The 24,943-nt window shown below is 27.3% G+C and overlaps 1 protein-coding gene across 1 annotated transcript in view; it reads right to left on the bottom strand.

The window, feature by feature from the left end:
* The window catches only part of LOC136990920 (protein ROP-like), a 47,188-nt gene that overhangs the window by 8,157 nt on the left and 14,088 nt on the right, over positions 1-24,943 (bottom strand). The window contains exons 3-13 of the mRNA XM_067289391.1: positions 24,386-24,462; positions 20,933-21,011; positions 20,490-20,593; positions 14,071-14,219; positions 11,498-11,582; positions 9,340-9,578; positions 8,509-8,719; positions 5,298-5,436; positions 1,298-1,407; positions 800-901; positions 635-726 (exon numbers count right to left, since the gene is read on the bottom strand). Coding sequence (XP_067145492.1) covers positions 635-726; positions 800-901; positions 1,298-1,407; positions 5,298-5,436; positions 8,509-8,719; positions 9,340-9,578; positions 11,498-11,582; positions 14,071-14,219; positions 20,490-20,593; positions 20,933-21,011; positions 24,386-24,462 — 1,387 coding nt within the window. The remainder of the gene's footprint in view (positions 1-634; positions 727-799; positions 902-1,297; positions 1,408-5,297; positions 5,437-8,508; positions 8,720-9,339; positions 9,579-11,497; positions 11,583-14,070; positions 14,220-20,489; positions 20,594-20,932; positions 21,012-24,385; positions 24,463-24,943) is intronic.

Here is a 24,943-nt window from a genome sequence, read left to right as displayed (position 1 = left end):
GAGATGTATCTGAAAATCAATGTCATTTGAAGTCCAAAACAACAATCAGCAATTATGAGCAGACTGTGTTGCATTATACACCAATAATGGGTGTTTTCAGCTATACTGCTTAAAGGTCACATCAGTTCAAATGAATTTGCTGGTAACCAACATTAATTTAAACTCATTTTTAAACATTTAGAAACCTTCAAGACATTACAATGCAGCATCAAACAGCATGGAAACACAGCTGTTAAATATTCTTATTTCATTACTTTTGTATTATTTTTCTAGCTTGTTGCTTAACAAAGTTTCAATTTAAAAAAAGTCAATAATTTTATTTGATAAAAATTGAATGTTAATATTTTTTATAAATCTTAAAATTTGATTTCAAAATTATGTGCATCTTAGAAGTGAAAATACATCATTTCCCTTGGTTGAATAAAATTTGATTACGTGGATGTTCTTGTGAATCATTTATTATAACAAATGCTTCAGCTTTTTAAAATGATCAAATATTTTACATGAAAATCAGTAAGAAAAAATAAGTGCACTGAGTAAGAAATATTTAGTTTGCACCTAGCAGTTCCAGCTATTTGATTTTATCATAACCATTAAAGCATTAATATTGCAATTTCTTCATTTAAAAATTTACCTTGTTGGTGCCGATCTACCATAATTTGAAGGTGCTACTCTTCCAGAGAGGAAAGGAAAATGTTTTGTATCCAATTTGTCCTCAATAGAATCCTGTTTTGATACAGACAAAAACATTAAAATCAAATTTGTGAACAAAACATTACAAATTTAATTTCTTACTAACTTCAACAATATCTTTGAGAACTGGTGTCCATCTAGACATCTGATATGTCTGTTCAGTTATTCGCTCCTTTCTGGGAACCTGATAGATCTTTTTCCGACTTCCCTTTAAATTGTTATTTTATGTTAATTATTTCTATCATTATCAATCAAATTATAAATTTATATATTCTAACAAGAAAAAATAATATTTAATCATAATAAATTAAATATATAAAAATTCTTTTACATATTTTATTTTTTAAACAAACATAACAACAATCACATCAATTCCTGCTTTATTACAGCACAAAAAACAGTTTTAAATAGTCCTTAGTACTTTAAGCTTACTCTCAAGTTTCACAATGTAAGCAAGAGAAAGCTTGAAATCTCTGAACTATTTAAAATTGTTTTTATTCTGCAATGAAGCAGAACTGATACAATTGTTACTTATTAAAAACTGCAGGTTAATATTAGTTCAAACATAATATATAAAATATTTCTTAAGTAAAAAAATGCCTACATCTGTTACAATATTCACACCAAGTGCAGCCATATTAGTAATAATAGCCTTCTCTGCTGGTGGTATTTGGGCATGTTGTATAAGTTTTGCTAAATTTTCTTCAGATATTCCTAGTAAAAAAAAAAATTCTCATGAAATTAAAGAATATTTTAAATAAATTAATTGAACACTATTATGATTATAATGATATTAAATAAATGTTTTCATGGTAACAGAATACTACTACTATTTTTGTTTGAATACTACATATCAAAAAAAAATCACAATCAAAGTGTCTTATCTTCCAATCTTCCTGAGAATTTAAAGAATCTGAATAAATTGTTTAGGCAGCAAACTATTGCTATATCTATGAAATAATAATGCTTAATTTCAATTTGCTTTAAATACAACAGCTATGAACATATATAAAATATCAATAGTAAGAAACAACAAAAATTATCTAATTCATATTTTTGGGTCAGTCAAAGAAACAAAGAACAGACAAAATCCAAATTTTATAAAATTCAAGTATGCAAAGTTACAGTGTATCAATAACTTTGCATTTGCTCAAAAGCATACTTTTCCAAAGGATGTCAAGTACTAGTGAACGTTAAAGATATAAGAAACGAAGAAATACAAACCTCATTGAAAATAGGATTATTACCAAGCTTCTTGTCAATTTACATAGTATATACAATATACTTCTCTGTCTTATTTTCATAAAAATAAAAACTATAATATACACTAAGTCTTTGGTTTGTACTGGAAACACATTCCTACAAAACATGATGATGCAATTTGAAATGACACAAATCAAACAACAATTTTCCATTGGAAACAATTGAAATATCAAAAATAGTTTCCAATAGAAGAATTTTCAAGAAAGAAACTTTTAAAATGTATTTTAGTGTAATGTGTGGGGGAAAAAGTGTGTCAATATAAACTGAAAAATAACTTTTTCAAATTAGTTTTTCATTACTTGTGAGAAATTAATTTCTCTCTCTCTAAATCTTGAAATTGATGTATGTTTCTATCTTTTTTTCTTAAAACATTTATCTAGAATCCATTGAACAGTTTCTTTTTTTTTTTTTTGCTAAGTTCCTTTATAGCAACTTGTATGCTGTATAGACTGCTAGTTTTAAAAACTTCTGTGTACAATCATCATTTATGAAAATGTCAATAGCTTCATTGATCAAATGCAGCACTTAAGAGTGTCATTTTGATTGTTGAAATTAGTTGACTAGATGTTTCTTTCAAAGTGCATCCCTTGGGAGATGTTTGTGAATCCAACTGCATTAATTCTCCGTTACTCATTACATATGTAAGAACAGAAATTCGCCTATGTCATTCTCATCAAATCCTTTCCAGTTAGATTTTCTAACTAGGCTACCTATTTCTTGTCAAACTGTAGGAAATTTATCAGCTTCTAAAATAGTACCATTCTTATCTTTAATTCTAACCATATTTTGTATCAAACACCATTCATACGTGAAGATTCATCTCCCAAGAGCTTGAAATATTTTCTATGACATTACGTTAAAGGTTTTCCAAAATTTCTGCACAGTAGTTTTATTTTTTCCACAACAGAACTTAGAAGCTGTTGAAATGTTCAGCTAAGATAGTAACTTAAAATTTGAAATGACTCCCTAATCCTTAAGCAATGACCAGGAGCACTGACTAACAGAACTAGTCAAAGTCCTTGTTCTGTTTAACATAAGTTCTAATTTCAGAAATAGCAAGACTCAGAATTCCAGTCTATAAATAAACCTGCTACTGTCCAACCCTTTATCGTTGTTCTCTAGTGAACAGGAAGTCTATCTTTTGAGTATCCTTTTGCAGCTTTGGGATTTTCTGAATGATAGATAAGATTATTTGTAAAGTAAATCTCCATTTGCATTCCTTCCTAAAATTACAGTTAGACTAGCTTCACTGACATTAAATCCTGATACAGATTTTTGTTTGGCAATGCAAGTTTTAGTTGGTAGATGTTTCCAAAATTAGACAGACAATTTTGTCTATGTTAAACACTTGTTTCACTTTATAACAACCTTCACTAATTATCACACTAAGCTCTTTGCAAAAACATTCTGCAGCTACAATAATCTGCAATGGCTGCTTTGCCCTTTAATAAAATGCTACCTAGATGTGCACAAACCTTGAATTGCTCAAATGCTTCCTCCATATCAGTAGCACTAAAACTTGCACTATCATCACTAGATCTAGCACATCTATGTGCTAAAAAATCCTAATTAGTGGTAACACGTACTTTGAATTACTAACTTCAAATGCGTCAGAATTCAAATGCTAAATTCAACAAAAATTCACCTTGAACTTCAAACAGTGCTTCAAAATTTGAACTGTGCAGACAGTGATAAAATGTGCTCTAAGCCTAAATGCAATCTGTTGTGTGCCAGCCATCTCTTGCTCTTGTATTATACTCTTATGTTTTTGATGCTTTTTCACTTTATTTTTGGTATGTTTAGTTACCTTATATCTCAGCAGATAAGACAAGATATAAATTTTCATCAAAGTTTTATAGTTTTAGCATATATCTGTCCTATAAGACAACCCCCAAACTATCAATGGCCTATGAATTTAGTTTAGATCATCAATCATCATCTGAATAATAATACTGTATAGCGTATATGGAATTATGTCCTATTTGTAATTTTTCGAACAAACAAATTTTATTTTCTTGCATCTGGCAGCACTACCTTGTGATTGTTGCAAATATTTGCACTGATTCAGGCATTCGGGTAATGACCTTGACTATTCACAAAAATGTCGTATGGGCTATTCTATTTTGTGCCCATACCCTACTCTCTACTAGTAAATAATTACAATTTGTCCGTTTTTTTTTATAATGGTTTTAATTTATATAAATTTCATTCTAATTTTTTTGTATCTGTTCTATAAGATAACCCCAGATTTTGGGGGCCTTTTTTTATGATTCAACTACCGTCTTATCTGCCGAGATATACAGTATATATATTGTGTTAATCATCTATTTTTTTAACAACAACTTTCTGCAATTTTTCTTTATTGACAGCTTTTTGGGCACCTCATACATTTTTTATCCTTTAGTTCAAAATTTCTTGAACAGAACTTTTAAAACCAATACTTGATATATTTGATACACATTACACTTTTTTTTTATTGTTTGTATTGTGTTATATCCTTTCCAAAACCCAAAGCATAATATGCCTAAATATACTTTTTATCTGAAGACATTTCAACTTGATTTTATTCAAACGAAATGTGTAGTAAAATGTTTAAAGCAAGCTTATAAACAAAGAATACAATTGCACATTAGCAATGTGTTAAATTTTACAACTTATAATTAAATTGCAAATACATTAAGAATGACAGTGAGTAAAAAATAGGCTAAATTTTCTCTAATCTATGCTCAATATAACCTTTAGTTATTAATCATGACATCCAAGAAGTGTGTAGAAGCAATGAAGTCTAAAATGAAAATTGTAATATTGACAATTTGAGGTGAAAAAGGAACTTATGATAAAGCATGAAAGCAACACACATGACGTGGTGGATCTGCAGCCACGTTTAAGATCCCAAATTGGACAGTGTGCAACAAGTTAATGAATAATAAAATGAAAATTGCAGTATGTATTTTATTTATTGTTTTTGCGTTTTAATTTATTATTAGGACATTTCATTGTTATTTTTACCTTAAATTACGTGTATTTGCTGTTTTAAGTTTATTGAAATGAGTATTGTTTAGAGTCAGGAAATAGATTAATTCATTTTCCATTATTTCTAATGGAAAAAATTTCTTTTAATTTTGAACAATTCAGAGTTCAAACAGCCACCTGAAATGAATTAAATTTGAAGTACGAGGCACCATTGTAACTTTTAACTTTTATAACTACTAACTAACTAAGTATAATTTTTATTGTTATACTGAAACAAGTAATTTATATATTTATACATACTTATATATGTATGTAAAATGATTTACATACAAATGTATTTGCATATTTAAAATTAGAAGTAGGCTTACCATTTTTGGAAAGTATGTAAAGAAGGATAATTCTGATTTTATCAGCATTTGTAACATTTCCATCTAATAAAATAGGAACAATATTTCTCATTGGATCCTTTATTTTTTCTCCTTCAGCATCAGTTCCCATAGCCAGATCCTATTAAATATATAATGTAAAATAAATTTTATGTTCTAAATACTACTATATAATTACATATCTTTAAGCTAACAGATTGCTAAAAAGTAATTTAAATAATATAAACTTTTTTAATGTATATTTCAGAATTATATTAATAAACTAAAAATGAAAATAATGATCTTAAAAATAGTAATTTCCTCAGAAATAGTTAACTGTTGATTGATTTTACTTTTCATTAGTTTTTTATTTCTGATTTTATTTGATGTATCATCTGTATCTATTATCAACAAGCATTATTTTTTTTAAAACATTTCTTTTAATTTTACAAAGTGATGCCAATGATGCTATCTAAAGATCAAGGAGTGTCTTTGAACAATAGATATGTCAGTTGGGAACAGTGATAGATAGTGTATATGTTTATGTAAGAGATCTAAATTAGCCAAACCTTGACATAACATGCTTCTAAACAGTGTGACTCTTTTAGTACCAATGACAACTTGTAAATACAAAGTGCAATGCAAAAGTTTAGAAAAATTGTTTTAAAAGAGTACTGTGCACTACATCTAGCAGCTGACACTGTAACTACAAAGCATTATGTTATGATGTCAGCTTATGTAACATGTGACCAGACTTCAACAGCTGTTCAGTGGTTTGTGAGTATAAACTTTCAAATAAAGATTTTTTACCTTGTCATTTGCATCTTTGAGAGCAGAGAGTGGCAATTAAATTGCATGTTAAAGCCAGAAAAAGTGCTGTGGAAACAAACTGATTAATAAGGCTTATGGAAGTGCTGCCATGAGTCATGCTAATGTGTATCAGTGGTATGCTCACTTTTGAGTTGGAAGGAAAGACATAAAGGATGATGCCAGAAGTGGTTGTCCTTCAACTGCCAGAACAGACAAAAACATGGAATTTGTTCATTGTCTGCCTACAGAAGGCAGACAATGAACAAATTCCATGTTTTCATTTAGTCATTCAACGAGTTAGAATGACCAAATTTTAATCCAGTGAGTGGTTCCTTCTTAACAATAACATGCCATCTCATAATGCTGTAATTGTAAAGAAATTTCTGGCAAACAGAAATGTTGCTGTTCTCCACCAGTCACCTCACTTGCCAAAACTTGCACCTGCTGACTAATTTCTCTTCCCCAAGTTAAAATTTCCCCTAAAAACGCAGCATTTTCAAAAAGTGAAAGAAATTCAGTGTGCAGTGACAAGAGCTTAACATGTCAAAAACTGCTTTCCTGGAGGGCATGAATAAAGTTGCAGGAATGTGTAAACAAATGTATTGATCATGGAGAAATGTATTTTGAAGAATAGAAATAAATTGACCATATACAGTTTTTTGCAGAATGATCAGTGTGCCGGTCTATGCAGGGAAGACCATGAAATCAGATATTTCTGTATGGTAAAAACTGGCATGCCGATTTAAGTGAGGTTATAGATCCCTCTCTAGAGGGTGCATTTAAAAACTGAAATACATACATCACACTACAAAGGCCACTATATTGAATACATGCCACAGTGTTAGGAAATTCCTGAATACAGACACTGACACTGACACACTTATTTAATTTTAGTTTTTGTTTTGGTTGCTATGCCTTTACTCTGGTCTGGCATAGTACAAAGCCACCAGTGTCAACTGAGTATAACCCACTAAACCCAACATAATCATAGTAATTTGTTAATTGTTTTATTGTCTTGTAAACAAAAACTCTCTTCCTGATGTTAAATCAGTCAAATTTTACAGTAATACGAGGTATTATTATTTTTTATACTCAAAACAACTAGTTTTGTTAGATCTGATTAATATTAATTTTATATTTTAGTCGCAGTTTAACTAGCATGCTAGTAACCCCAAGGTTTCCAGCATGCTGGTCTCCCTCTTTTATATGTGGCATTCCAGTCATTCTCCAAAAATACTGTAAGAAGTTATCTGTGTTTTACAACAGTTGTCAATGAACTCTTGGAGATCCTCCCATATATATTAAACAGAAAACCTTTCTATATATGTTAACAACTAAATATATAATTTTACATTGCAAATGATAGTGTTATCACCAAGTCACATGACTTCCAAACTTACAACTGAACTACTGAAACTATTCCAAACTTCTTAGTTTCTAATGATTAATTATAGTATAATAATAGCCCAACTAATTACTGCAATAGTTTTGAGTAGTATCAATACATGAGGCTTTGCAATGTTGATATATATACATATATATCATGCCAGAAAAAGTGATAGCCAGCCGAGTGCCATAGTGGAGGAGTACATAAGCCATGGGCATAGGAGTTGCCCCTAGCTGGCACCATAAGTAACCATAAATGGTTATATCTAAATTTAAATATGTCTGGAAGCAAAACCTTGCTTGGGGTCCAGATGGCATAACTGGCAAGTGCACTGCATGGTAATTGGAGATTGCAGGTTCAAGTCCCCTTCCAAGCTAGTTCTTTTCTTCCAGAATGTTCTATATTGCTTAATAATTACAAATTATTATAATTATTAATTTAAATAAAAGATGGTGCCTAATGTCTACAAATTACTTAGTTTCTAATTATTAATTATACCATAATAATAGCCCAATTAATTATGATGAGAGTTTGGAGTAGTATCAATACATTGGGTTTCAGAATGTTGATATATTGTCAGAATTTATCATCACAGTATTAAGTGTTGCATAAATTTGAACCTATAAGATTTATTCATATAAATACTATTTATTCACACTTTTTTAAAATGTTTAAAATATTATGATTCACTCTAAATTTATTTTATTAATGTATTATGCAATTTGAAAGACAAATATACATATTGTGCTTTCACAAAATGAGTTTACCAGTATGTGAGTAGGCTAGAAACCAAATAAATCTTATTGTCATGATTTCAAAGCAGGTATAGTTTTATTACAAAAAAAAATTAATTTAAACAAAAGACATCAGTTTAGGATGTAATATGCAATATATATTATGTATAATATGAAATTATAAGTACCTCTGAAGTTTACATTCACTAAAAAATTATAGCTTAAATATGTTTATGGATAAAATTCATTTTTAAATTAAACAGAAGCAAATTAAAAATCTTACTTGTTCAACTTTACATAATTTATCTACATAGCCCTGATACATCTTCATGCAATCCTCAGCCAAATGAAGATGAGTAGAATATTTGCTCAATTCTTTTTGGTACTGAGGCATTTTCTTAATCATAGTGGATAAATCTTTCATACTTGCTTTATCGGTAGAAGGTGCCATTCGTTTGCTCTCAATAAATTTTTTCAGCTGCTTAGTTACTTGTCTATAAAAAAAATATTTAAGTTTATATCAAAATTTTAATCATGTCAAGTAATCAAATTCCAACTTTATCTGAATTAATCAATAAAGTAACTATAAAATATTTGATACTGTAGCTAATTTATTAATTTTGAAATAAAAAATATTTCTTAAAACTATCATTTTTTCAACACAGTTATCAGAAATAGAGAACAAAAAACTAACTTGAGTTCTTATATCCTATTAATTCAAACAGAACTTCTTGTCATTGCAACCATTAAGATTAAGATCATTTACAGAACATGCAGAAAAGATAATTTAATCAGATATTTTTCAAATAATTTAGATCAATAAAATTTTTTGATATAAAAAAAAAAAATGTTGTAGTTTTATAGTATAGTGACTAAAGGATATCAGAATAACTATTATTAACAGTTAAAAAAAGTTTCAGAAGGAAGACAAACATTATTTCAGTTATTCTGGCTACATATATTATCTATAAATCAAAAGATTTTCCATGTAAAATGAAGTAGTAAAACTCAAGAATTTTTACTAAAATTCCATTTTGTTTTTAATATACACATCAATATACATAAAAATTTAAAAAGAACTATAATTATAGAAAAATTTTATGGAAAAACTTACTGTGATACAACAGCAATATGTTGATGACGTAATTCTAACCACAAATCATCATTTTCATCCAAAAGAACTTCTTTTTCTCTGACGTCATTTCCACTAGTTGCTTCAAATTTATAAACATCATTTTCTATTGATAGTAAATCATATGCCATTGCTTGGAATGTCAGTTCATGAAGCAAAGGTGATACACAATCGAAACCACGATCTAATAATAGAAGCTGCGACCGTAACTTTTCTGGGCCCTTTAAATATTATTGAATAAAATTACAGTATAAAATTATATTATATACATTATTATTCTTTTAATTAATAAAAAAAAAATTTTAATGCAGAATTTGAATAAATAAATTTAGTACATTCTACAAATTATCTGATATGATTTTGTGCATAATCATTATTTGATGAAACAGTAAAATAATAAAAACTTAATAAAGCTTCAAAATAATGAAAATCATAAAAGTTTAGAAATGCACAATCTGACTGATAGTTTATGGAAAATTTTCTGTAGTATATTAATACCACTATTTTTACCAGTTGTGTGTTTAACTTCAAAAGTATTAAATGTATGTACAATAATTTATTTTCATAATTCTTCATAAACTATTGCTATTATTTAGACTTTTCAGTTTTTTCATTGACTAACTAAAATAAATTTGGTTCTTTAATATATAGATAATGGACAACATAATTTTAAGACATTAAAGTTAATGTCTCTTAAGACTTTTAGAAATGTTTAGAAAAATGAATATAGTTTTCATTAGAAGAATAAATCTAACTTGTCATGAAAATTTTTGACCTGCAGAAATATAGCTCTGATTAGAAACAAGATACAAATTAATAAAATAGACTTGGGAAAACTGAAAGAAACCATAAAAGAAAAACAAATAAGTTCTTTTATTCCTTTGTATATCTATTTTTTGCATGTTTCTATTGATAAAAAACTATGTATCAAGTTGTATTGTAAAATATTTTATGCAAACATGATAGAATAATAAAAACCTTCAAATTTATATTGACTAAGAATCTTTTCATATTTATAAAACTTCCTGTAATTAATTTATAAAATGGTATTGTATTTTGAACAATTTTTCTTTATAAATTATACTGTTATAGAATAAAATGTAATTATTCAACATTTCTGCCAAACCATAAATTTTTATTAATTATTTTTTAATGCATAATTATATTTTACAAAATTTCCTTATCAATAATTATAATAATAAAAGCAAATTATTAGTATTATTTATTATTAAAAGATTACTTGAACATTAATTTTTTTATTGACAATATTACTTCATCAAAAAAGCCATCTTTGTAAATAAGTTAAAATTTGTATTATCTACAATATTTTCATGCCCATCTTTCTCAATTTAAAAAAAACAAACACAAGCTAATTAATAAAAATTAATAATTTAAAAATCTTCCATCAAATCTTATTTTGTAGTGTATGATATTTGATGTACTGCATCTGTTTTTCTACAAGAAATAATCTTATAAACCAGTTTAAAAAATTTTTGTGAAAAAAAAATAATTTAATAGAAAATTATGACTATAAATTATGTTACAAAAAATATTTCAAGAGTTCCTCTGAATAGCAAAGATACTGTAAATCAGTTGATACTACTTAATGCCAGGTTTGCAAGTTTTATTTCATTATAGAATTAACAGTTGTTTCAACTATTATCCAAAGATAAAAACATAACAAAAAAATTACAAAATTATCATACAAAAGAAAAATTTAAGATTAAAAATTTCATATTTGAAGTAAATTTCAATATAAAAATAAAGCCAATATGTATGGATAAATACATGAAAATATTTTTTGTAATTGCTTTCTCTTTTTTTAAATTCATATTATTTAATAATTATTTAACTGGAATTTAAGTCATTTGAACCTATTATTTTAATAAATATTAAATACTTTGATAAATTTATTTTGAAACTATAATTCTTCACAAATTACATATCTCAATGGATTTTAATTGCCAAAAGTTATAATATGAACATTAAACTTAATTCATGGTTAATAAGATCAAAGATTAAATAAAGTATGTAATGTAATGGTTGAGACCGACAGTATTAAACAATTTCAATCTCATTTTTCAAAACTAAATACAATGAAATTTTGTAAACATAACAAATCTGAATTATACAAACTTACTTCTCCCATTGTTGGTTCATCAGCCTTATAAGCATCAAGTTTCTGTTGAATCAATTGAGCTAATTCAACATTTCGATCAAAATCACTGTAAAAAACAAGTTACAACAATTACTTAGTTTTAATTAAATCAGTAATTCCAATATGAAAATATTGTGTAATGAGTTATGTGAATGTATTATTAATAATCATAAAAAACAAACCCAAATTATAGAAATAATTAAGTGATATGACCAGTTATTGGGCTAAAACTTGATTAACGAACTATATAAATATTATGTAATTTGGACTAAAGATAGACAATAAGGCCATCATCCTGTGTTAAATTTTTTAACTAGAAATAAACAAATTAATTTAGACTAATCTGAAAGAAAAGAACAATCTAGAACTGGACTTGAACCTGCATCTTCCATTCACCATACAGATGGTCTTGCCAATTACATGACCCAGACCTTTAAGACAGAGATGGCAATCTAACTACTTTCCTTTAGTCTGTATTATCAGGTTGAAATGTCATTTTAAATTCCACACATGTTAAATGAGCTGCCACAGCAATTGAATGCATATTTCCACAATGTTAGAACCCACAATGTATGCATGCAATGTATGCTCTACAACTTTCAACTTGTACACAAAGTCAACAAAACACATCTGCAGGGCCATTCATGAGGCTACTGCAATATTTCACACCATGCAGTAATAGTTTTAGAAGTTACAGAATGGAGATCAGAGTCTGAGAAATTAATCCCACAGTAGCTGCCATTTTGAATTTGGAAATTGCTTTGAAATGTTGTCATGGAAGCAAACCCCAAGCATAACATGCAGATGATTGATGGCCCAGGACCTATCCATGAATCATTTGACAGTTTTCAGACATTTGGTGAGAATCAGTACGACAAAAAGGAGAGACATCAAAGTTCCACACAAGTTGACACTATATCTGCAGCAGCATAAAACATTTCTTGTAGGACAATCTGATATCTGCATACTATATTTTGAGAATCATTAGTATAAAAATATAATAAATGAAGTGTGCAATGCCATAACATTGTAAATGCAATTTTTTCTAAAAACATTTTATCGAGGAATTGAATTCTAAATTTTTCTGCTTTGAAGCAATATTTTCTGCTGCAAAAAAATATTATGGAGATAGAGGCACTGTAAGTGGCTGTATTATGAAGTTGAATTTATGTAAAGCCATAACATTTAAAGAATCAAGTCACATGACTTTTGGCATTTAAAACATTACAGCTTATATTTTCATCATTTTGATATGCCAGAGAATTTGTAAGCTAGTGAGTTTTTTACCATTTTATTGTAAAATTAAAATGAATTCATTCACTAGAAATTTTTTATCTCTCTCGAAAAGCTTGTTTTTTGACTTTTACAACATTAGCATTGTACACTTCAAATATGCCAGGATTCACAATTTAAATTATTATACATTAATTTAACATTAACTTATAATCAAACACTAGCAGTAACCTAAAAAAAATAGAGGAAAAATAAAACCAAATAGTCGTTTGATAAAATTCTAATTTTTCTTTAAACAAAAGTTAACAGGGAGCCCTTTCCTTTCCTGTCACTTTTTATAGATTCTTCTCACTATTGCATCAAAAATTACAGAGAGAAACCGATTTTTTACTTAAAACAATGGCAAAGATTATATAGTTTTTCCAAATTACAAAATTTATCTTATCACATTTTTCATAAAGACTACATTGTCTAATAATAATTTGTCCATAGTCACAAAATATAAACTTTTAGTATTTTGGCTGTTGCAGCAACATAACTTTAACTTGGCCAATTTTGTTAATCATTAAATTTGAATGTGCACCATCCAGATCCAAATATAAACAATCAAAGGAATTCTTATTCAATTACTGATAAAATCAATTCAAGTAACTTATATCAAACTACAAGCCAACCAATGCCGTATGTCATCGGGCTAGAAAACGGCTATAATACTAATAAATTATGAAACAATTTGGTACTAGAGAAAGGCATTAGGCACCATCTTTTAATAAATTTAATAATTATAATATTTAATTAAATAATTTAGATCTACTGGAAGAAAAAAAATCAGCCTGGAATGGGACTCAAACCTGCAACTCCCACTTACTGAGAGGATGCGTTGCCAATTATGCTACCTCTGGTCTGATCCAGATCTAAATTACTTAAATTATTTAATTAAATATTATAATTATTAAATTTATTAAGAGATGATGTCTAACACCTCCCACTAGTACCAAATTGTTTCATAATTTATTAGTATTATAGCCATTATCTAGCCCGATGACATACATCATTGGTTGGCTTGTAGTTTAATATTCTACCGGGTTTAAGTAATGTTGTTTGTTTAACTTATATCTTCTTAAATTGAGAGAGCAAATAAGAATGATATTATTTAATATAGTGTTTATATTAAATCATTTCATTAACAAAAACTATGAAAATATTTTTCAGAAACTAACTTATTTTACAATAGCTAGCAGTAATTGTTAATGAAATCTTTGAAAATGCAGTGTAATACACAAAGTTTATTATTAAATAAAAATTCTTGTTAAAATATTTACCTTCGATATCTTATTGATGGATATTCTCCCAAAGTGGCACACAATGTAGCTACTTGCTCAGCCACACGTTCCAGCACACTAGTGTGTTCTGATGCTTGAGATGGGTTATAATAATATTGAAATGCTTCAGCGGAGTCTAAGCAAAATACCTGAAAATAAATTAAATGATAAAAGATAATTTAAAGTCATAAAGCAAATACATGCTATAAAAGAAAAACTGAAAGCTATTTAATGAATTTATAGTAATTGATATTTCAAATAATCTGCCATTGTCTTATTTGCCATTTCTTTTTATAAACTTTGAATGATTGATCACATCCAGTGATAAGATGAATAAATGCAATAAAGATTGAATATTTACAAAATATACTAATGCAAATGTATTATAAACCATAGAAATACATAAAATTCCTATCCATTGAATATATATTAAAAAAATTATACTACATTTTAGATTTTTGTTTACATTAAAACAAATATTTTTCTGTTATTCAACCTATGGTGCATCAGGTGGAAAATAAACATAGCCAACTGTGTAAATACTCACGGTTTCATATCTTTTAATTAATACAATTTAAAAATGTTTTAAAAGTTAGCTACAAAAGTGTGTTTTAAAAATTATCTGCAACTATCAGTAAAAGAAGCTAGCATTAGCATTAATTGTCAGAACATAAAAATGAAACAATTTTCAGTGATTAAAACGAAAAAAATTGTTTTAATCCAAAAGAACAATTAAATCTTATTTTGTGTGTAAAAATTAAAATTAATTCACTATGCAAGTTTGTGTGCAGTTTTAAAAAAAAGTTTGTTAAATCAATCAATAAAAAAAATCAACGAATAAAAATCAATAAAAAAAATCAATGAATGGCGCGCACACATTTATATTTCTAGTATACAAGTAATTTTGTCAATTTAAAAAAACTTTTTTTTATACTGTAATCAAAGCTAAATAAAATTTGTAACAAAGACTTACTTATATCAATAAATTAGTTTATTATATACTTGACAAACTAAAAAATTGTTTAAATTGGTTATTATATGTTTAAGGATAAATCTTCCAAAACATTAATGTATTTCTATGTTATGCAAATTCTCATTTATGCATGCTTTCCTGAATGTAAAATCTAGTAATCATGCCTGCACATTATGTAAATTAGTAAAAAGTTGACAAACTATAATCATGATATTAAAGTCAATTAACCATAGTCAGTTCTTCAGATTTACAAAAATAATGTCCATCTTTGTTTAAATCAGAAAACCATAAATTTATATGAATTTTTGAAAAATCAGAAAACTGTATGTCTTTAAATATGAAATGCTCCAAGGGCATGGATTATCCTAAAGTTTCTTAAACTTTACCTTTAGCAAATCTAATTGTATTCTATTGTATTGTAAATAAAATTGTATTCTATTATGTTAAAATACATAACTCAGCAAAAATGTTGAATATTTATTTTTTAAGGTGAGCCCAGGGTTGTAAGATGAAAAAATTTATTGGTATGCCAATGTTTTGACACTGTCTTAGAAATAGGTGAAAGCTTGAAAAGAGGTCAGTGAGCAAATTAGATATAAAATGTACTGTGAGGAATTGAGTCCAAGCATATTTTATTTTATGAGATTTTTATACAGTAGAATCTCATTTTCATGAATTGCAGAACAACAGTTTTTCTCCAGTTCCCACTAAATCAATGTAATTTTACCTCATTTTAGCAGATCCATAACTCTGAATAACAGATTTTTTTTTCTAGTTCCTTCAGTAAACATCTTCAGTAATCATCGTATTTTTTTCAACCTTTAATTAATAATTAGATGTTTCTGGATACTGAATTCAAAAACATACATTGCACGCTGTGCAAACTAAGTGCATAATTGTCATGGTTCTCACTGCTAACATTGCAGCTGTGCATTAGTGCCCTCCTGTAGTACATTGATTAGTGGAGGGTAACTACTTCTGGCTTAACACTTCCAGATTTGTACATATTTCTTGTTGCTTATGTCATCAGTTTCCAGTTGAAAATTACATCTATAATTTGGTAAATTATACACGTCCATTAAATCACAAGTTAATTTAATCAACATATTTATGACATTTTGTCAACTGTGATGTGAGAAAATTGTCAGTAAGAGAGAACTATAAAAGGAAAAACTGTAAAAACTGAAATTGTTAATCAATAACTACATAGATGAGCACATAATTACATTAGAAATGTGATATCACATATGGTACTTAAAAGACTGTTTCTTAGCCCTCTTTCACAATTTCTAGTTGACACCAGTTGATTTGAGGAAAGTTGCATTTATAAAGTAGATTTAAGTTAGAAGCTAAGTATTTCTTCTCTAATAAAAGCTGTTAAATTCTTTTGCTTTTGTCATTTCAAGTAACTAGTAATTTTGTTCAGAACTAAGTAAATATTTTACATTTATTGTTATATTACTTAACATGTTAGTGTTAAACTTTAACAACAGAAACTTGTTAATTATATTTTAAAAAAACAAAACATGTCATGTCCATGTCCAATCTTGAAAATTAAACAATTATAAACTAACTATTGTAGTTTTTTTTGTTAATGTTAAATTTCATTGTAAATAAGTTCATTTTGTTAACTTTTTGACTTTACCTATCTAATAATACATGTAAGGTCAGAATTGGCAACCTCAATTCATGCTTATATATTTTACTATTATTTAATTATTTAGTAAATACAATCATTTAAAATTCTTGAATATATTTCATCATCATTTTCAAAACTTTCCAAATATAAAAAATTTAATAGAAATAACGTGTAGATGTGGATGTGTGTATTTAAGGGGTTGATGGAAAAAATTTTTCTTAAAGGTTGGAAACTGCTGGTCTAAATACATATTACAAGCAAGAAATAAGTTTATAATCTTTGACTACTGTTTAATTTAAACTGTTTACTCAGAACAGCTACAATTTACTAATGATAAAAAAATTTTAATAATGAATTTTTTTATCATTAGTAAATTGTAGCTGTAGTAAATCATTGAGTATGAGCTAGAGCTATGTTATATCTCTAGCTCATTAGTGTCTTTTTAAAAGGACATTTTTTAAAAACTTTCTGTTTAGTTTGAAATATGATTATAAATGAAAAATATGAAATGATAAAAAAATTCATTATTAAAATTTTGTTATCATTTCATATTTTTCATTTATAATCATATTTCAAACTAAACAGAAAGTTTTTAAAAAATGTCCTTTTAAAAAGACACTAATGAGCTAGAGATATAACATAGCTCTAGCTCATACTCAATGATTTACTACAGCTACAATTTACTAATGATAATTAATCTTGATCACATTTAGAAGTCAATCTTGCTTATTCCCCTGCTTGATTTTCATTTAAAGTATAAATTATACTTTTATACTTTTTTAATTTAATATTCTTTAAAGTTTTTACTCTAATTTATTGTTATTGTTGTTTTGAAGATAAAATTAAAAGTATATAAATCTATAATACACTGATCTCCATGTCTGTGAATAATCTTAATAATCTTTTATTCACAAAAAAGGGATTATCCCTGTTGCAGGGGGTTGTACAAAATTGACTTATAAATTTTCGTATTATTAAACCATTAATTAGGTTATTAATATTTAACCGTTTTTATACATTGGTTTTATATTGTTTAGTTATTAACATAAATAAATACAGTTATTTTAACAAACACAGTAATATAATTATACAATAATGGTAAAGTTATACAATGTTGATATATTTAGACATACTGACATAGATTTACAACATTTTTGTAATCTTAATGAAATAATTATACAGAGAATAGAGATCGTTTTTATTTAGGTTATTTAGAGAATTTCTATAATCTTGGAATGAATCACTTTGGAGTATTCGAGGAATGTTGAAAGAGTCACGTACATTAGAGAGGTTTTGACATTTCTGAAGTAAGTGTTCAATTGAGAAGTTATCGAATTTGCACCATGGGCAATGATTGTTTGACAGGTCAATATAGATATTATTGATATAAAGGGAATATTTATTTAGACGTAATTGTGAAATTAGCCTTTTCATGTTGAAGTTAGTTGATTTTATCATATAAGGTTGTACAGAAGGTATTTGTAAAATTTTTAAGTACCAGGGATGATAGGTATTGTGATTTAGACTATTTTGATCCATATTTATAGATTGAGCGATAGCTGATTCCATTAATATAGTATATCCAAATTTCCAGTCCTGAATATTATCTTTGAATAAAAGGTCTGATACTCCAAAAGAATTTAGTATTTTATTTAGTTTAGTTTGCCAAAGTTGTATTGTAGTTGATTTTTTACTGCCTTTGATTATTTCGTGGTGCAGAAAGGTAATATTACTGTCGGATTTGAATTTTTAACGATAGTAGAATTTAATGATACGTTTTAAGAATAATAGATAAGAGCAAATATGGTTAGTTTCGTGGCGAATTGAGTAGCCTGGGACTGTTCTTTCTAAGTGAAAAAGTTTGCGAAGAAAGTAGATGTGAAATTTTTCTAATTTATAATATATAATCGAGACCCCATATTGGGGATGCGTAATAAATGATTGGGTTAATGATTGAATTATACAATTTCATATGAATAGATAAATCGGAGGTTTTTAAGTTAGAATATAATTTTAGCAGATTATCTATAGCAAGTTTTACTTTATTGTTTAAATACATAATATGTGCTTTGAATGTATGATTCCAATCGAATATAACACCTAGGAAATTGACTTCATTTACCATTTGCAGAGGTTGCTTGTCTAGATATATCGTTGTTTCTTTTTTGGAGATTTTACTATTCTTACGGAATATAACGACTTTTGTTTTGGTAGGGTTGATTGTTAGTTGGATTGAGTTGAGGTAAGAATTTAGGTGATTAATTTTTCTTTGTAGTGATATTTTTGTCGGAGCAAAGATTGCAAGGTCATCAGCAAATAACACATAATGAAAGGTCCTGTCACCAAGTTCTATTCCATCTGAGCAATTCTGAAATATGTGATCAATTTCAAGTAAATAAAAATTGAATAGGTATGGCGAAAGAGGGTCACCTTGGAGTATTCCACGTGTTAATGTTAGCGATGGTGAGACGGCTTTGCCCTGTTTAATTTTTGCGTTATAGGTTGAGAATAGCTTAGATATTGTGTTTGCAAATTGATTACCTGCTCCGTTAATTTTTAATTTATATACCAATAGCGGCACAAAAACAGAATCGAATGCTTTTTGGATGTCAATGAATGCAACATATATTTTTCTTTGCTTTTTTCTCAGATGAAGTTGTATTATGGATGATAGTAAGAAGATAGCAGATTCTGTTCCTTTATTTTTGAAAAAGGCATATTGAAATTTTGCTTCAAGGTCAGTTATTTTAGTCCAGTATTGGAATTTTGTAGCTAATAAAGATGTAAAACATTTTCTTAATGTTGACAGTAATGCTATTGGTCTATAATTAGTTCGAGAAGTTTTATCACCTTTTTTATGAATCATTGATAAAATTACTGAATTCCAGGAGTCCGGGTAATTAGTTGTTTTGTACATGTCTGTGAATAATTGAAACCAAGTAATCCTTCATGAACATTGTAAATAGAATTCAAAGTTCAAGAATTCAATGTTAAATTTGTAATTTGTTCCAAGGCTTTATATATTACTTCTATTTAAAAAAGTTTCAGAAACAAATAGTATTATTATATAAATATACTGTGCAATAATTTACAATGCTGCAAGTCATTTTATTTAAGCCCAAGAAAAAATGAACAAAATGGTAACATAACTTAAGACAGACACCAAACAAATGAGTGAGTGAAGTGATATTTTAGCATTGTGCCTGCTCGAATATCCACATTGCACAGGTGCCAACTCCAGTTTAAAATAGTATGTAATCACCCATTTACTTCTGATAAGTAGCACTGAGTTCAGCGTTAACGTAGATTCTTCTTTTTACACATTCTTTTTGTTCTTTCCACATTCGCCTGAAGACTACGATCGTAATTTTTCGTCGAAAGTACTTGCAATGAAAAGAAGAATCTACGTTAACGCTGAACTCAGTGCTACTTATCAGAAGTATATGCAACTTTGGCATGAGTTAACTTTTATTATTTTCTACAATCACCCATCTCCTGAAAGGTTAAAACCTTTCATGAAAGTTGAAATTTTGGTGCATAAATTTCCAATTACAAATGATCAAGTTCCTGAATACTGATATCCACAAACATCAAGGGTATAAGGTCGTTGATTTTAACTAAATTTAAAAAACATTTAAAATCAAAGTGTACATAATCACGCAAAAAAACAACTATAGGGAAAATTATTATTCAATAAAAATTGAAAAAGGCTATAAATAAACAGCAAAATAGGTGTTTAAAATGACTATTTTTTTGTAGCTTTTTCAATGATATTTTAAAAATTTTTTAAAAAACCTTAATACTTACTTGGGATTCATAAGGTAGAAATGCAATATTTATTTCTTTTAGAGTTTTGATGTATTTTGCACAAGAAGACTTGCATATTTCATTGAAGCGTTCATCAGGACAAGCTAAAATATTTCAATAATTAATTTTTAATGACATCGACAGTTCAATTTCATTACATAATTATATTAAAGCATTATTACCTAAGTTTATTTTCACAATAACAATGTAAATAATAATTATAAAGATAATTCATTACTAAAAAATTTACATATTTCTTTTTAATAACTGAAAAAAAAATCAAGGTATATTTTTGAGCATTAAAAAAAAATGTTATGTAAATTCTATCATGTAAGATCTATTAACTTTAAATGATAAAATGAAATTTTTTAAATTACATACCATGAATAATGAATAATGAATAATACCATAATGAAAATATCATAATGAAGAAGAGCAAGTACCTTCTGTGAAGAAAACATGGGCACAGCGGTAAGCCTGGCGTGTGGTCGGTTGGAAGTCATTCATCAATAATCGTATAGACTGTAACATTAACCATGTAATTTAGTACTATTAAACAACTAAAAACATATACACATTTTATTACTTTTAAATCAATAAAAAGAATAATACATCAATTTGGCAAATAAATACAATTAAACTTTATAATCAACAAATAGAACTAATTATAAATAATCGAAGTAAGAAAAAATTCGTAGCAGATATTTTAAATTTTATTTAAGAAATAATTTTTATCATCTAAATTATTTTTTTAAATGTTCATAATTCATATAGCATACTTCATAATTAATATAATTAACAGATAAATATATTCCAATTGTTAAAATCAATGTCAATTCATTTCAAATCCAATACAAAACTGAAAATTAATAAAAGAAACAATTTCTAACAATAAATTCATAAATAAATCCAATTTGAATTCAAGTTTATTATTTGCAGTACCAATAAGTCATTCAATTTTTTAAATTTGAAGTAATAATGATAAATTTTAGTCTTTCATTTCATTTTACCCGATACCAAAAGAATAGAATGGCTTTGAAAAGTTTTTAAAATTATTCGATATTATTAGTGTTAATATAAATAACACACAAATTTGTATAATTCATTTATACTTCTTGATTGATATCTTACTATCATACCAACTTCAGGAACAAAAAAATTTGAATTATAACAATGTATGTACAAGAATTTTTCCAAATTATTTGAAAAATAATTTTAAAAGAGGCTAAATACAAACTAAATAAAAACTAAACTTTTCAATAAATCTTTCCATTGCATAATTAAAATTCTGTATATATTTTCAAATAATGGTGCCAAGATTTGTACATTTTGACAATATTAATATCTATTTTTATATTCTGACCATTACAATAAGTTATCTATCTACTTTTATATTTGATATATTTTAAAATTTTTTGGCATCTTTAAAAGATTTAAATTAATGTCTCATTTTTTATTTTAGCCAGTCATCTACTATCAATGTCTAACCACTCCAACAGAAATCAATTTCAATAAAAATATTAAATTTATAACAGTTTAATTGTATTCATTTTGTTCAGCTTTATTAAAAAATATTGCTTTACTAAAACTATTATATAGTACTAGCAGACCCGGTCCAGACAGTTAACGCATTGTTGTGGCTCAAAATGTATCTATTATAAATGTATAACACTTCCCCCATGGGGAAAATTTCAAAAAATCCCTTCTTAGTGTACATAACCTATTAAAACACAATACCCTATTAAAACACAATCAAACACACATCTAAAATAGTATAATAAAAGTCAAGTTCTTCACAGTAAGCCTTAATCCTGTCCCTCTCCCCTGCAAGGAAATATTGAAAAATCCCTTTTTAGCGTATATTCTGTTCACATAACCTATTAAAACGCAATTAAAAACGCAAAAAACCGCACGTAAAATAGTATAATAGAAGCAGAGTTCTTCATGGTAAGCCTTAATCCTGTCCATCTCCCCCCAGGGGGAGGAATTTTGACATGTATGTTATATAAAAACACGTGCGTATTCGAATGCAATGTTGTGTCAAAATTTCAAAGGATTCGGTAGGAACAAACAAACATTATATTTTATTTATATAGATAGGTAGAAAATGATCTGCTTTAGTCCATTCTCACAGAAAAGCATAATGCTTCACAGAAAAGCAAACTTAGGTCGTCGAAGTTAGCGCCATCTGTTGGACATGAAAGGCTTAATCCATATATAAAGATATTTTTGGAAGGGGGAAATGGTGGTCTTCACATATGCCAGAAACCTTCGCAAGAGTGTATTAAACAACTTCCCAAAGTTTCATGGCAATCGGATAAATGGTGTAGTAATGCATGAAGGACAGACAGACAACCAGACATACATTTGTTTTTATATATATAGATAACCTTCAAACAGCAGATACTGTCAGGACCAAAAACTTCTTCCAGGTTAGAATACAATACGCTAGTGGTCATATTGTACTTTAACCTGGTCATTATAAAATGAAAAATACAATAAATTATGAAAACAAAATTTGCAAATAGGAATGTGAAAATACCAAAAAATATATATACAATATATTATTTATCTTTTTTAGCTGTGTATGTGTATATGTGGAACACAACTTTGTTCAACCTATTTGAAGCCTAATAACTCCTGTGCTTTTTGGCAAAATTTTCTGAAATTTTGCAGGATGGTTTGTGTATTGAAGGATTGATGCTATTAAATGTTGGCAGGCTAATATTTTAATAAAGTTACCTGACTAGGCTACCATCTTCTGGCCAAAAATTATGGCAAGGAAAATTAGACTTTGTTGTTGATTATGATATCGTTTATATTCTGTTTTATTTTCAAATAATTTTTTAAAATAAAAATTGAATGCCAAGTTAGTATAAATGCAGTAATATACTATAAAAAAATGATAACTTTTTAAATAACAAATATATTGAGTACACTTCACTTCATCAAAATTTGTATCATTAAAAAAGTTGCTTATGTTCCAAGTATAGTAGACAATGGTAAATGTGTTTCTTCTGTCTACACCAAAAATAAACTCCTACTATAACAATGTATCCAAGCTAAATAACAATGAATTTTACTATGGTGGTGAGCCATTAGTGAAGCCCAGCAGCTGATATGAAAGACAAAGGCACCATTTGTAGTACACATCATTGAAAATATGTTAAGCATAATTAAAAATGCTTTTTAATAATAAGAAAACTTTCATATTATATCTGACTGTTTTTAATATCAATACCATATCATATATTTTTTAACCTTCTTCTTAATATATTTTAGAACATTTCTGCAGTTTCCAAATTAATTCTGCAAACTTGTATTTTTAAATGACACTATCAGGTCAAAAAAATACTTTTAAGAAAATAAAAGTGTTATTTAGAAAGTTTTTAAATTACAAATCACACTAAAAAATAAATATAAATTAAATTTTTGAATTATTTCATGTTCATTCTATCTCAGATATAAATAACTTTCAAATATTGTATGACCAAATTAATATGAATAGGTTTTAAAATATAAAATTAAGAATTTTTATTACTATATAAATTACAGTACTTAATAACTGTTTTGAAAATAGGCACTGAAAACATAATAATATGCTAATAGTTATTTCCAAAATATATTTTTGAACAGTACTGTACTGAAAATATTACTAATATAAAAGCAGCCATTGTGAGTGTGTGTAAACAGCATTTCTCATAAAAAATATTCCAGCATGCTTGATGAGAGAATTTCTAGTTTTAGTATATTTTACCATTTACAAAACATATTACAATGAACTATAAGTGAATTAAAACTATAATGTAATGATTTGCAATTTTATGATCATGAACATTTTTAATAATGTGGTTTATTTATCACATCATATATATAAATAATAATAAAATACTTACCGCATCTATAGGTGATATAAGGTATACTGCTTCCATATTAGGTAATGGTTCTCTTCTCTTGTGGATATCCTCCACAACTGAAAAAGTAGTATTATAATAAATTTTATAATAAAAAACTAACAGCTGAAATATACATTGAAATTTTATCCAAATAAACATTGATACTTCTGCCTATCTTTAAGCTACCACTATATATCTTGTCGTCATCAATATGTAAATATTTATAGATGAATTACTGTAGCTGCACAATAACTTGAGCTCTGGCAACTTAATCATCATACGACTTTAAAGCAAATACAGATAATTCCACTGTGCATTTGAGGTAACAAATATCACATTTTTGCAGAATGACTGGCATGGCACACATAAACAAGGGAGACCAGCATGCTGGAAACCCCAGGGTTAGTCATGCTGGTTAAACTGTGACCAAAATATAAAATTAATCAATCTAAAAAAAAAATAGTTGGTACAATAAAATAACATTGTAATTTGACTAACTTAAAATCAGGAAGTGTTTTCATTTACAAGACAATAAAACTTCTACACTGACCATCTACC

Source organism: Centruroides vittatus, unplaced genomic scaffold (assembly GCF_030686945.1).
Source record: "Centruroides vittatus isolate TY-2023 unplaced genomic scaffold, ASM3068694v2 contig_1381, whole genome shotgun sequence".
NCBI lineage: Eukaryota > Metazoa > Arthropoda > Arachnida > Scorpiones > Buthidae > Centruroides > Centruroides vittatus.
Note: the sequence above shows the minus strand (reverse complement) of the source record. Positions and strands in the feature narration are given on the sequence as shown.